Raw genomic sequence first — 13089 nt, forward strand, 5'->3', positions numbered from 1 at the left:
GTAGCATAGGTACGGTTATCATATTGAAACTCCTCTAGATCATACCCGTGTTCTAGATGTTTCACTTCATGTTTGACAGAGCCTGATACGATCATGCTATGATACGTTGTTGTCAGCATTAGGTATAAAGTGGGCCTTGGGGAGCTAATCATGGCTTCTAGGAGTTCTAGGTACCTACCTACTTTATTTTTGTTTCTTTTCAGGTAAAAATACAGGAGAGAAAAAAAAACAATATTTAAATTAATAATATATTGCTTTGCCTTATATATTCTTGCAATATTCGACTTATTATTAAACCTAATATATATTAACATCTAGAACCACAATAGAGAAATTGTAAGAATCTTCTTTATTACCCTTGAAAAGTATTGTCTCTCTTCCTTTTTCTTCGACATGCGGCGTAGGATAATTAAATATCACCCTGGAAAAAAAATTGGTTTGTATTGTAAACAAAACAATAAAATATGGTCATGACTTCATCGAGGACTATGAAATAAGCTTTTCATATCAATTTGTCAAATCATAAACAGTTACACAGTACACACACACACATGCCAATCCATTATTGGCACAAGAAAAACTATATGAAACTTATTTGAGAGTTACTGCGGCAGCTTAGATAGGTATGCCATAACCATTAGGGTTATTATTAATAGTTCACTTCCTCGGTGGTGTTCTTAAAGCTAAAGCGCTTCTCAGATCTTAGTTAATTTAGAAAAGGGGACAGCTCCATGTTTGAAACCTACAAGCTTGCCTAGTGTGTTTCTTTTCCTGACTCTCCACTTCGGGTCCCGTTGGCACGTTCCTGTTAACAATATTTTCCTTTGGGTGCTGGGATATCAATCGTGTCTAGGATAATGCTGAACTTATTCTGAAAAAAAAAACACTATTTACAACAGGAATATGAGAACAAAACCAATAATAGCAATTCCATTAATTATAGTTACTTACAAAAATATTTTATTTAAAAGGTTTATTAAACAGAAATTTTTAAACAATATATATTTTAAGGAATATTATCAATATTAAGTATATAGGGCTCTATTACTTACATTTTTTTCATATTTTTCCCGTAATTAAATGTTGACAAAATTTGGAAGTTCCTTGACTTTGACAGGAAAAACTTAACCATCGACAAAAAACCAGACTTTTTACCACCAAAGAACGAATGATTTAGCGCATCCCTGGTTTCCGATTCAGTGTTGCCACTTGCAAATATCGATTTGTTTAGACTTTGATTTCGCCGGGTAACACTGACGAGTCGCGCCGCGACTTTGAGTTCTCTACGCGGCTGTTGCAGTCGCGGGTACAAGTTATGCTACGGAAATCGACAGATTTGACAGCCGCGGGAATGGCGACTCGAGTCGCGGTCTAAGTCGCGGATGCAAGATGTGCTAGAGGTGCTGATCGCGAGTTTGTCGCGGCTCTCGCGCGTGAGTTGTGCTGCCAACACGCGACAAGCCGCCAAGTCGCGCCGATCTGTCACTTCTCGCGCCTGTCGCGGCCAGTTGTGCTAGAGGTGCAGTTGGACAGAGTCATTGACAAATATATTTTTTATTATGGTGGGTAGACGTACCTACCCTCCATATATTTTATGAACATTGATAAAGACAGTTGGAAGCAAATATTCATTATAAAACTTAATCGCATGTAATTAAGTTTTAAGCGTTTTAAGTCCCGTTTTATGATTAATATTGTATAAAATTCGTGATAATTTAAATCAGAGTTGGGAGCAAATCCACGATATAATTGTGAATGATTTAGTCGGGGGCAAGATAAAAGAATGTGATTTAATGTTCTCTCTTCAAGTCCGCACTCACAGATAGAGGTGGGTCAATTTTTGAAGAGGGTGTTTTTTCGACATTTGTATGGCAATTTATTATTTTTGAAAAATCTGATTTATAATCATCGTTTTAGGAAGGGTTCTTAAGAACAAAAAATATACTGTAGGAGGCACCTCTGTACTTTTTACAGTTAGCTAGATATGGACGTTTAAAGATCGACATTTGTATGACACTATTTAGCCATTTGTAAGGCGCTTTTGACATGTATACGGCATTTTTTCGACATTACATGGCAGTATCAACATGTATATGCCACTATTTATTATTTTTGTTGCATTTATAAGACCCTGACGACATATGTATAACACCTTCTCGACATCTGTATGGCACTATGTCGACATTTGTATGCCACAATCGACATTTATACGGTCAAAATAGCCGTATAAATGTCGCCATACAAATGTCGCGACATGTCGCCAATAATATTTTTTAGCGATATTTCCTACACAATAAAACAGATTCACTTATTTATTTTACTATATATTTTAACACTATATTTGCAACTATTATTATAAAAGAAATATTTTTATTCCAACTATGTACCAACGTATTCAGCGTCCATACAAATGTCGTTGTAGTCGTACCAAAATATTTCGAAAGAGATTTTTATCTGTTTTTAAATAAATTAAACTGTTTCCGGGTTTACATTTGATGTCAATCGATGCCCAACTAACCGCACTATTGCGTTGTAAATTTAATCTAACCGTTATTCAATAGACAAAGAAGATTATAGGGGGTATATTTAAGTCATAACAAAACAGGTGCCGCGCGGGACAGCGATAAAAAGGCTTCCCTTGTTTTATTAAATAACGCATTAATTTATCAATATGATTAAATCAATTCTCTAGAAAATGCTCTTTATAGAAATACAAAGTTGTTTATAATACGTTGCCTACATCCAAAGTTATGATTTTTTTTATTGCGCGATGCCGCCACTGGGACACGTGAAAAACGGCAAATTTCGCCGTTTTTGGAACTTCAAATGCGATTTTGTCAGGACCAAATAATATTTTTGGTACAGTTGTGCATGACTTTTAAAGCTTATAAGACACTGAATGAAAATATATACATACCCAGTCTTTTAGTCCTATGGACTTCGAGTTTTAGCCGTGGGACAGCAAAAAATGCCTATTTGAAAATTGACCCAGGTGTCACGTATTCTTAGTTTTTTTGAAATACTGGGGAGCTGCAGTGACCAAGCCTCATGCGAATTATTGAAGATGTCGCTAATTTATTTAAGGATAATTTGGAAAACCAAGTCTTCCTAGGGATATCTGGTTGTATTTTATAATAATGGAGTGTCTTTTGTTCTAGTACCCGACCTCCACCATGACTTTCAGGAGTTGTATAGATGTAATCTGGGAAGGGATAAAAGATCATAACAGTAATTTTTAAATGGAAATTTATCTCCACACACCACTGCCTCTTTAGCTATTTGATCTACCCTTTCATTACCCGGAATACCTTGGAATCCAAGCTAATACCACCTCCTGCCCTCTTGTGTTACAAAGTACTATAGCTTCTTTAATTAGGAAAATCAGGGGGCTGTGTAATTTAGAGGAAAAAGGGTTAGTCAATAATGCCTCCAAGGCACTACGGGAATCGGAAAAGATAATAGAACGAATTAGTCTACCCAGTAAGATATATTCCAGACACTTAAGAATACCTAGACATTCTCCAGTAAAGACCGAAGACTCCGGTGGACATTTTATCTTCTGGACAATACCATACTGAGTGTGATAGGTTCCAACCCCAACGCAACCCTGGGCTGATAGTTTGGAGGCATCTGAGTATAGTGTATGCCATCCCGACCACTCTTTCCCCAAAATAGAACAAGTGCGAATATTCGCTAACGGATTAGCCTCGAGTTATTTGGTGTTCTTATCTGCTTAAGATAGGGGTTTAAAGGTATGTGCACAACCCTTTAAATGACAAATGACAAAAAAAAAGTAAGGGAGTAGAAAAAAAATACTTCGTGTAATCACTACATTAAAAATATTGTATGAAATAGATTGTTGCCAACCTAATTTTAATTGTCATCTCTGACAGATGAGTGAACCATAGACATGATTTTTTTTTATTTCATTCATTCTTTTCCCGCCCGTACCCTTCATTCTTTGCTATTTCTTGAATGAAAAATATTCGTTAAATTTATAAATTTATTTTAAAGTAAGTGATTTGTCGTAAAAAAAGTATTGTATGCAACGTTGTTTAACTGAGTCAATAAATACTCGTGGCGTCTTCATTAACAATTTTTGGCTTCGCCTCAAATTGTTACTCACGCCACTCGCCTTTTTTGACCGCTCTTAAACAACGGTTGCATAATAGTACATTACTACAGAGGCCGGACGAAAGGGGTTGCCGGCCGAAGACATATAGACGGCCGAGCGAAGCGAGGCCGGATAGGTCTGAGCGCGGGCAACCCCATTTCCCGCCGAGGTATACATAGTGCTTTTCTCAAACATGCAATGAAATAAATAAAATAAAAAATCCACGAAACCCAAGTTTTATTTATAGAAAAAACTAAAAGTAAACTACACCCAAAATATAACCAACACGTACCTATATCATTATCACGCGTATGTTTTACACGAGTCGTGTATTTTTACTACCCGTATATTTTCATGTATCTTTGATTTTTTCGCCTTGTATCCGTCTGACTGTCGTTTTCGTCACATAAGTTTACATAGTCTTTCATGTTGATATCATGTTTCACATACATCGTTGCTTTATGCATGGAGTAAATAAGTATAATTTCCACAGTGTTGACGAATTTGTAGTTACATTCATTTAAAATATGCCACAAAACTGTTTCTAATAAACTGTAAGCCATTTTTCTTAGTTTCTCAAATAATAAAATTGCCATAAGCAACCATATACATACTTCGTCTTTGACTTGGCGGCAGAGGTTGCAAGTTATTTAAAATCAATTCTGCTGACGCTGCCAATTCCAACACCTACGATTACAATTAATATTAATTTCATTATTTCGTCGGAACTCACACAGCAGGGAGGATATACGTTCACAGAGAGAGGCCATGGTTGAGCGAATGAACTTGACCCTTAGTCTCGTTTCCCAGTGGGGTGATGACAATCTGGTCACGTTCAATGCCTCCAAAACGCAGGCGTGTCTATTTTCCGCTAAACGGAGTCCATTCGACCTGACTCCTTCTTTCCGGGGTGCATCTGTACCTATTGCCGACAGCCTGGAACTCCTCGGCATGGAGCTGAGTTCAGTCCTCGGCTTCGGCAGCTTCATTGAGTCTAAAGCACAAACTGCGGCCAGAAAGCTGGGCGTCCTAAATAAGGTGAAGCGATACTTCACACCTGGACAGCTTCTAACACTTTACAAAGCTCAAGTCCGGTCGTGTATGGAGTATTGCAGCCACCTGTGGGATGGCTCAGCTAAATACCAACTCGCCGCTTTGGACTCAGTGGAGCGCAGAGCCAGGAGGATGATTGGCGACAAGAAGCTAACGGCTAAGCTTCAGACTTTGGCCCATCGGCGGAAAGTCGCCAGCCTGTCGGTATTCTACAGGTTGCACTTCGGGGAGTGTGCCCAAGAGCTACACGAGCTCATTCCACCGTCCCCATTCTACCATCGGACTTTTAGACGCACGGCCGGTTTCCATCCTTACTTGGTAGATATTCCGCCAATTCGCACTAAGCGCTTTGCTTCTACTTTCCTTATGCGCACTGCCAAGGAATGGAATTCCTTGCCGGCGTCTATATTTCCGTGCTCTTATAACCCGGCAACCTTCAAATCAAGAGTGAACAGGCACCTTCTGGGCGAGCTCGCTCCATCGTAGGCCACGTCTACGCCTCGGCTAGTCTGTGGCCATGAGTAAACCCATGCATAATAAAAAAAAAAAAACTCATATTAAAGTCAAAAAATCAACAACGCACCATAAATCCAATAAAACAGAATGAATATTTTTCAACTTTACCTCCATAACAATTTAAAAAATATAACTACGCGTGTTTGAGTAGACCGTTTTACCGCTAACGTTAAGATGAAATATTTTAAATGTTTTTATTTGTGTAGTTAAATTTATAATTTAAAATTATATAATGTATTATTTATTAAGTTCATGTTGATTTTATACAAATAAAACTGCAAATTATAGCAAACATTGTTTTTTGTTTTTTTTTTAAAGGCGTATAGGCGTAGTGGCAGAGTGTCATTACGAACCATAAAGCAAATACTGCCTCTAGTTTTTTTTAATGGATTAATGCCACGATGCTGTGTCACAAATATCTGTGAAATGAAAATTAAAAAAGAGGACTTTGCCGGCCTAGGCCTGCAAGATGTGTATGAAATTCCATTAACGACCTTTTGTCCTAGCCGCACCTGAAACGTCATACTTCGCAGCCTATTATAAGGAACATAACATCAATATTTCATTGCATGTTTGAGAAAAATACTATTACATTACAGGTCCCAGCAGGAGTGGAAGTGGTCCCCGTGCTGTTGATGCACGGCTGGCCAGGGTCAGTGCGGGAGTTCTACGAGGCGCTGCCTCTCCTGACGGCCGTCAGCAAGGACCGGGACTTCGCCATCGAGGCCATCGTGCCCAGCCTGCCGGGATACGGGTTCTCTGATGTAAGTGTGGAGTTGTGGAGTGTGGAGTGTTATTTTGGAGGGAAAAGGGTGCCAAGTAATGAGACACGGCCGTTTATCGTATAGCTATATTCCGACTGACAAGGCTGTTGCCGGGTGCAACCGGCTGGCGTGAAAATCTCATCTACCCGATATCTTAAACCTAACATCCCTCCACCAATAGTTTTTACAACCAAAAGAACTTAAATTAGAAAAATTGTCTATAATCCACCAGGTTCCGTGCGCGTTTGGTCTTTCCTGCGGCCACGTTTTGTCCCGCGGATTCATCAAGCGCCGTCTCCGATGCCGGTAGTGGCGGCGTTGGGACCTTGACAGAATCGCTTATACAAGGTTCCTGTTGTTCTGGACAATCGGTCCATTCCTCTAACTCTGTCGTGGTCGATGACGCTGATGGTGTCGCAGCTGGAGCGGGCAGGTTACCGAGCGCCATTGGGGCCGCCACATCTGATGGTACCGCTGTCACTTGAGGAGTATGTGATGGAGCAGCGTCTATAACTATAGCTGGCATGTTATCGGGGACGAAGTGTTTTTGCCCCGGGCGGGCAACATCTTGGTTTTCCGGTTCAGATTGCCCTATGGCATCTTCCTTCCCCATATACTTGTACATTTGATTTTTATGTCTTTTTATTAAGCGGTCCGATTGTTCACATTGAACTAAATACGTCGATCTCCCTAATTGTTTCTTCACCAACGCTTTAGACCAAAACGCTCTTTGTCCCTGGTACACTTTCACTATAACAACGTCATTCGGCTTAAAATTAATGTTCCTACTGCCACGGTACTGCTGCATCTGAGAACACTGATTTTTCCGAACGGTTTCATACAATGCTGCATCGGATGAAACCCGCGGTACTGGATTCATTAAGTCCAATCTACATCGTAGGTTCCTACCGAACAGAACCTCCGCCGGTGATCGGTTAGTGGATGAATGTTTGGAATTTCGATACTGAAACAAAAATTCGTGTATTTTCATTTTTAACTCCTTTTTTTGAACACCGCTCAGAAGAATGGCTTTCAAAGCTTTTTTAAAAATCTTCACATAACTTTCCGCCTGACCGTTACTTGCCGGGTTGTATGGAGGAATTGTGACATGAGAAATACCATTCGTATTACAAAACGCTGCGAATTCTGTTGACGTGAACGATGTGCCGTTATCTGTACAAATTGTGTTTATTAACCCGAACCTAGACATCAATTCACATAAACAATTTATGACAACTCCCGAACCGAACCCGTTGCTAACATCGAAAACCTCAACCCATTTTGAATAAGCATCGACAGCTATCAAAAACATATTATTATTAATAGGGCCTGCAAAATCGAGGTGTACTCTATAAAAAAAATCAGGTGGAAACTCCCAGGGCGTAAGCGGGGCGCGGCTGGGTGCGGGGCGTAGCTGGGTGCATACTGCGCACGCGGCGGCCGCGCGTTCTATGCACGCGCTCTGCCCGGGCCACCAGAACCGATCACGCGCTGCTGCCTTCATTTTAGCGACACCTAAATGGCCTCGATGCAATTCCGTTATAACTTGGCTTCTTAGGGATTGTGGAACTATTAATCTAGCACCCCTCATTACACAACCGTTTTCCACTGAGAGTTCGATCCTACAGTCAAAATATGGTTTAATCGCTTTATCTGTTATTTTATTTGGCCATCCGTTTAAAACATAACCTACTACTCGTGATAAAACCGAGTCTGTTTCTGTAGCGCGGCGTACGTCACAAACGGAAGCGGGCGGCGATCCGGTTCCTGCTACGAAATGAATATAGGATGCGCGATCAGTTTCGGCCGCCGCTGGCGCGACCGCCTCGCCGCTTCGCTCAGATTGCAATGATGACGTCACCGCCATGGAGCGACTAAGAAAATCTGCCGTGTTGTGCGCACTGCTAACGTACTCGATAGTGTAATTATATGCGGCCAAAAATAGGGCATACCGCTGAAGTCTATTTGCGGTCACTTCCGGTATCCCTTTTTCGGGATTAAAAATTGATAAAAGGGGCTTATGGTCCGTTCGTAAAATAAATGGTGTTGCTCTGCCATACAAGTACTGGTGGTATTTCGTGATACCGAAAACGATTGCCGTTGCCTCTTTTTCAATTTGACTATAACGTTTTTCCGCGGCATTTAAACTTCTAGACATGAAGGATATGGGTTGCTCAACTCCATCATCCCCCACTTGCGATAAGATGGACCCAAGACCAAAGGGTGACGCATCCACTGTCAAAATTATTCGTGCCTCCGGGTTAAAATGCGCAAGCGTGTTATCAGCTGCCAGTGCATTTTTTATAGCAACAAACGCGTCCTCCTGCTCCTGATGCCACTGCCATTTAACATTTTTTTGTAGCAGTTCATGTAACGGATGTAAGATAGTAGATGCGTTTTTTATGAATCCCCTATAGTAGTTCACCAACCCTAAAAATGATTTCAATTCAGTAACATTTCTTGGTTGTTTCGCATTTAAGATTGCTTTTACTTTTTCAGGTGACTTATGTAATCCGTGCCTGTCGATTATATAACCTAAGTAAGATACGGAATCTTGAAAGAAACTACATTTTTCCTTTTTAAGAACTAATCCCGCGTTCTCAAGTCGCTTAAATACTTCCCGTAGTCTAGCAATGTGCTCATCCTTAGTTTTTCCCGTAATCAGAATATCGTCCAGAAATTGGAGTACACCATCTATTCCCGATAGAATTTTCTCTAAGGTGCGCTGAAAAATAGACGGAGCACTGGCTAATCCAAAAATTAATCGCTTATACATGTATAAGCCTTTGTGTGTATTGATGCAGGTCAGAGGTTGTGAGTCGGGGTGCAATTTAATCTGGTTATACGCTCCCGATAAATCTAACTTTGTGAATTGCAGTCCGCCGTGAAGTTTCGAAAATAACTCGTCAATACGTGGCAAGGGATATTTTTCTATAATCAGCTGTTTGTTAAGAGTAGCAGAGTAATCCGCACACAACCGAATGCTACCGTCCTGTTTTAACACGGGGACAATGGGGCTCGCGAAATCTGAAGAGGTGGCGGGTTCAATTATACCCAACTCCAATAAGCGATTTAATTCTAGCTCGAGTTTTGGTCGAATTGCAAACGGCACCGATCTAGCCTTTTTAAAAACCGGAATCGCATCCGGTTTTAAATGTAATTTTACTTCCACGTCTTTGCAGCAACCTAATTTTTCGGAAAATAAATGCGAATAATTTGTCAAAATTTTATCACACTCATCCCAGTTACACGCATTTACCCTCGAAGTTACCTCTAAGTGGAACTTTGAGATGAAGTCCCTCCCTAGCAACGGAGGTCCGCCATCTGTTACTACATGGACTTCTAAAAACTCGGTTTGATTATTGTAAACAAAAGGCAGCGTTATCACTCCAGCCAACCCGATAATACCGTCATTATAACTACGAAGTATTTTATGACTTTTACGTAAAGGATGATTCGAAAAATGTTTAAAATACACGGATTCATTAACTGCTGTCACTGCAGACCCAGTGTCTAATTCAAATGTTAACTGAACATTATCCACCGTTACCGACACCAACATTGGTTCTCCTCGATTAGTACGAATGTTATAAATTAAATGCTCACCCTCATCGGCTTCATCCGTGCAACATTGTAGGAAATGGTGATTAGATGGGACATTCTTCGCGTTACAAACGCGCATTAAATGCCCTTTAACACCGCACAACTTGCACGACGCATTCCTAAATCTACACTTCTTGCCCTCATGGTTAAAGTATCCGCACACTGAACACTGTACAGAACCCTTTTGATCCCGCGAGGTGCTCGCCTGCGGAACCCCGTTCTGCCGAGTCGCGTTGGCTTGCTGCTGCGGGCCGGCCGCCCGCGCTGTCACCTTGTGCACGTCCGCTGTGTCGCGCACCTTCGCCTGCTGCGCACCTTCTCTCGCGCAGCGGATGCTCTCCGCTAACTGCAGTGCCTTCGCTAGTGTGAAGTCTTCCAGAGGTTCTCTGAATAGCCGGTCCCGCTCCGGGCCTCCAGTCATGCCCAGCACGAACCGATCTCGCAGCGTGTCTTCTAAACTCGCCGCCACGAAATTGCAATGCAATGATAATCCACGAACTCGCGCCGCCCAATCCGCTAACGACTCGCCCGATGATTGCACGGCACTATAAAATTTGAAACGTTCCGCGAACCCGCACTTTCCAGTTTTAAAATGGCCGTCGAGAAGTCCCGTTAACTTTACTAACTCGAGCGATCCCACCTCGGCAGGGAGCGCGAGATTTTTTACGAGTCGGTACGTCGGCTCTGATAAGCTACTTAATAAAATAGCCCGACGTTTTGCGCCCGATTTGTCCGTGTCCTCACTAATGTCATTTGCTATAAACCATTGTTCAAGGCGGCCCTTATATAATAACCACTCCTGTTCTTCGTGATTGAACACACTCAAAAATCCAACTGACATTTTAGCCATGATTACACCGAATAAAACCAACACACGCGTAAAGTCCGTTAAGTCGTCGCCACTGTTATTTTGGAGGGAAAAGGGTGCCAAGTAATGAGACACGGCCGTTTATCGTATAGCTATATTCCGACTGACAAGGCTGTTGCCGGGTGCAACCGGCTGGCGTGAAAATCTCATCTACCCGATATCTTAAACCTAACAGTCTCAGGTTGACCCCGTATGCTGTGGCTCTTTATTAGAAAATTATATTTGATAATTAGCATTATTATATTATAAATTACATGCAGCGCAAAAACCGCCTCTCCAAAACCTTCCACCTGAACCCCTTCAATATTGTTTTGAATTTCATACATGGTGTAATTAATTAAGTATATTTACTTACTTGCTCTTCAAATCCTTACCTCTCTGAAATCTCCAATCCATTTTCTATTGTGTATGACTGTAGACGTAAAGACACCGAATAGGTTGGTAAAGATCGGTTCAAAATCATAGTTAAATTAGTGTGTACTGTAGTGTAGCATTGTGAGTGGTTACACTGGTTACCGCCTTCCTAAATCCTTGTTGGCGAGATGTTATGTTAAAAATGTTTTAATGGCGGTATTGTTTCTAGGGTGCAATCCGCCCAGGACTTGGGGCCGTTGAAGTGTCAGTTGTGTTCAGGAACCTGATGCAGCGCCTCGGCTTCAAGAAGTTCTACGCCCAGGGAGGAGACTGGGGCAGCGCGGTCGGCACCAGCATGGCTACACTATTCCAGGATGTAAGTTCATCATCATATTCTGGCTTTTTATCGCCCACTTCTGGGCATAGGGTACCCGAGCATAGCCAATCTCATCCAGAAACAATCTTCCAAATGTTGTTCAGCCAACGAGCCAACGGACGTCAGGCACTTCTTCAGTCTGAAAGCGGCTACCATTCCATTAACACTTTGGCCCACCTACCATCACATTGTCTGGCAACATGTCCCGCCCAGCTCCATTTTATGTAAGCTCCGTGTTTCTTAAATGTCATACGATTTGATTTTGCCACTTGATTTTGACATGATTTTGTGACACACAACAAGTATTTTATGAGAGTACAGTATTAGGAATAAGATTCTTCAAAAGTTTTAACAGATTCCTCTAGGTAACACTAGAATTGTAAGCATCCAGTCCAGCTGTAGCCTGCCTACGCTTTCCATTAGCCCATGCTTGTTTGCCACCAACGACACTTACACACTCGTTTTCATTGACAGGAGGTCCTTGGCTGGCATACGAACTTTGCCATGGTGCAGTCCCCCTACGCCATGGTACAGATGCTCTTGGGCTCCGTACTTCCCTCCCTAGTGGTGGAACCTCACCTGGTCGAACGTTTGTATCCGCTCGGCAAGACTTTCTCGTCCCTAATGGAGGAGTCGGGATACATGCATATTCAGGCTACGAAGCCAGATACTGTTGGTGAGTACATCAACGACATGGAATTACTATAAACAAGATCAAATTATTCAATCACCCTGCAGTATAATTTTAAAGTTAACCACTTTGAATATACCCCGCAGTCATCAATGGACTTAGAACTCAAGAAGACATTTTTTGTTGATAAAATTAAATCTTTATTAGTGACTTAAACAAGTTAAACATCAAAGCAATATCCTGAATTGCCTTGAACATCAATTTTATTTTAATTATATATGGAGCGAGGAGGTTTTTACGATAAAGTACACATTTATTGTATGCACCTACAAACAGCAATATTTTAATCAGTCTGATAATTTTGCAATCGGTGCAAACAATCGATGTAGAGTCACATAACAAATCGTCTCTGGCTGTTATCCTGTGTTTCACATTATGATTAACTTTTACAGTAAGTTTGGGTGTGGAGACCGCTACTAACAAACGCAAACGAAACTAAGCGTTACTGCAAATTGTACGGATTCGACGCCGAAAATTCTTTTTTAACAAAAACACCTTTTTGTTTGCAGGCGTGGCCCTCTCCGACTCCCCATCTGGCCTCATGGCTTACATTCTCGAGAAGTTCTCCACAGGGACCAACCCCAACCGGAAATCTCGAGCCGACGGCGGCCTCGAAGAGCGCTTCACCCGAGACCAGCTCATTGATAACCTGATGGTGTACTGGTGTACGAACTCCATCACTACGTCAGTGAGGCTGTATGCTGAGAGCTTTGGGACGGGATTCAGACGGACCCTTGACAAGTATGTATC

General features: G+C 41.6%; 1 protein-coding gene and 1 long non-coding RNA gene across 3 annotated transcripts in view; one reads left to right on the top strand and one right to left on the bottom strand.

Annotated features, from left to right (window-relative positions):
- Positions 1 to 13089, top strand: part of LOC134679533 (juvenile hormone epoxide hydrolase-like) — a 331027-nt gene that overhangs the window by 317548 nt on the left and 390 nt on the right. For both annotated transcript variants that reach the window (XM_063538488.1, XM_063538487.1), the window contains exons 4-7: positions 6283 to 6447; positions 11502 to 11648; positions 12123 to 12324; positions 12849 to 13080. In XM_063538488.1, coding sequence (XP_063394558.1) covers positions 6283 to 6447; positions 11502 to 11648; positions 12123 to 12324; positions 12849 to 13080 — 746 coding nt within the window. The remainder of the gene's footprint in view (positions 1 to 6282; positions 6448 to 11501; positions 11649 to 12122; positions 12325 to 12848; positions 13081 to 13089) is intronic.
- Positions 118 to 1278, bottom strand: LOC134679548 (uncharacterized). The gene is made up of 3 exons (XR_010100349.1): positions 1053 to 1278; positions 747 to 871; positions 118 to 421 (listed from the first exon to the last, which is right to left on the bottom strand). It is a non-coding gene; the product is annotated as an uncharacterized LOC134679548 (long non-coding RNA).

This window comes from Cydia fagiglandana, chromosome 2, assembly GCF_963556715.1.
Source record: "Cydia fagiglandana chromosome 2, ilCydFagi1.1, whole genome shotgun sequence".
Classification (NCBI taxonomy): domain Eukaryota; kingdom Metazoa; phylum Arthropoda; class Insecta; order Lepidoptera; family Tortricidae; genus Cydia; species Cydia fagiglandana.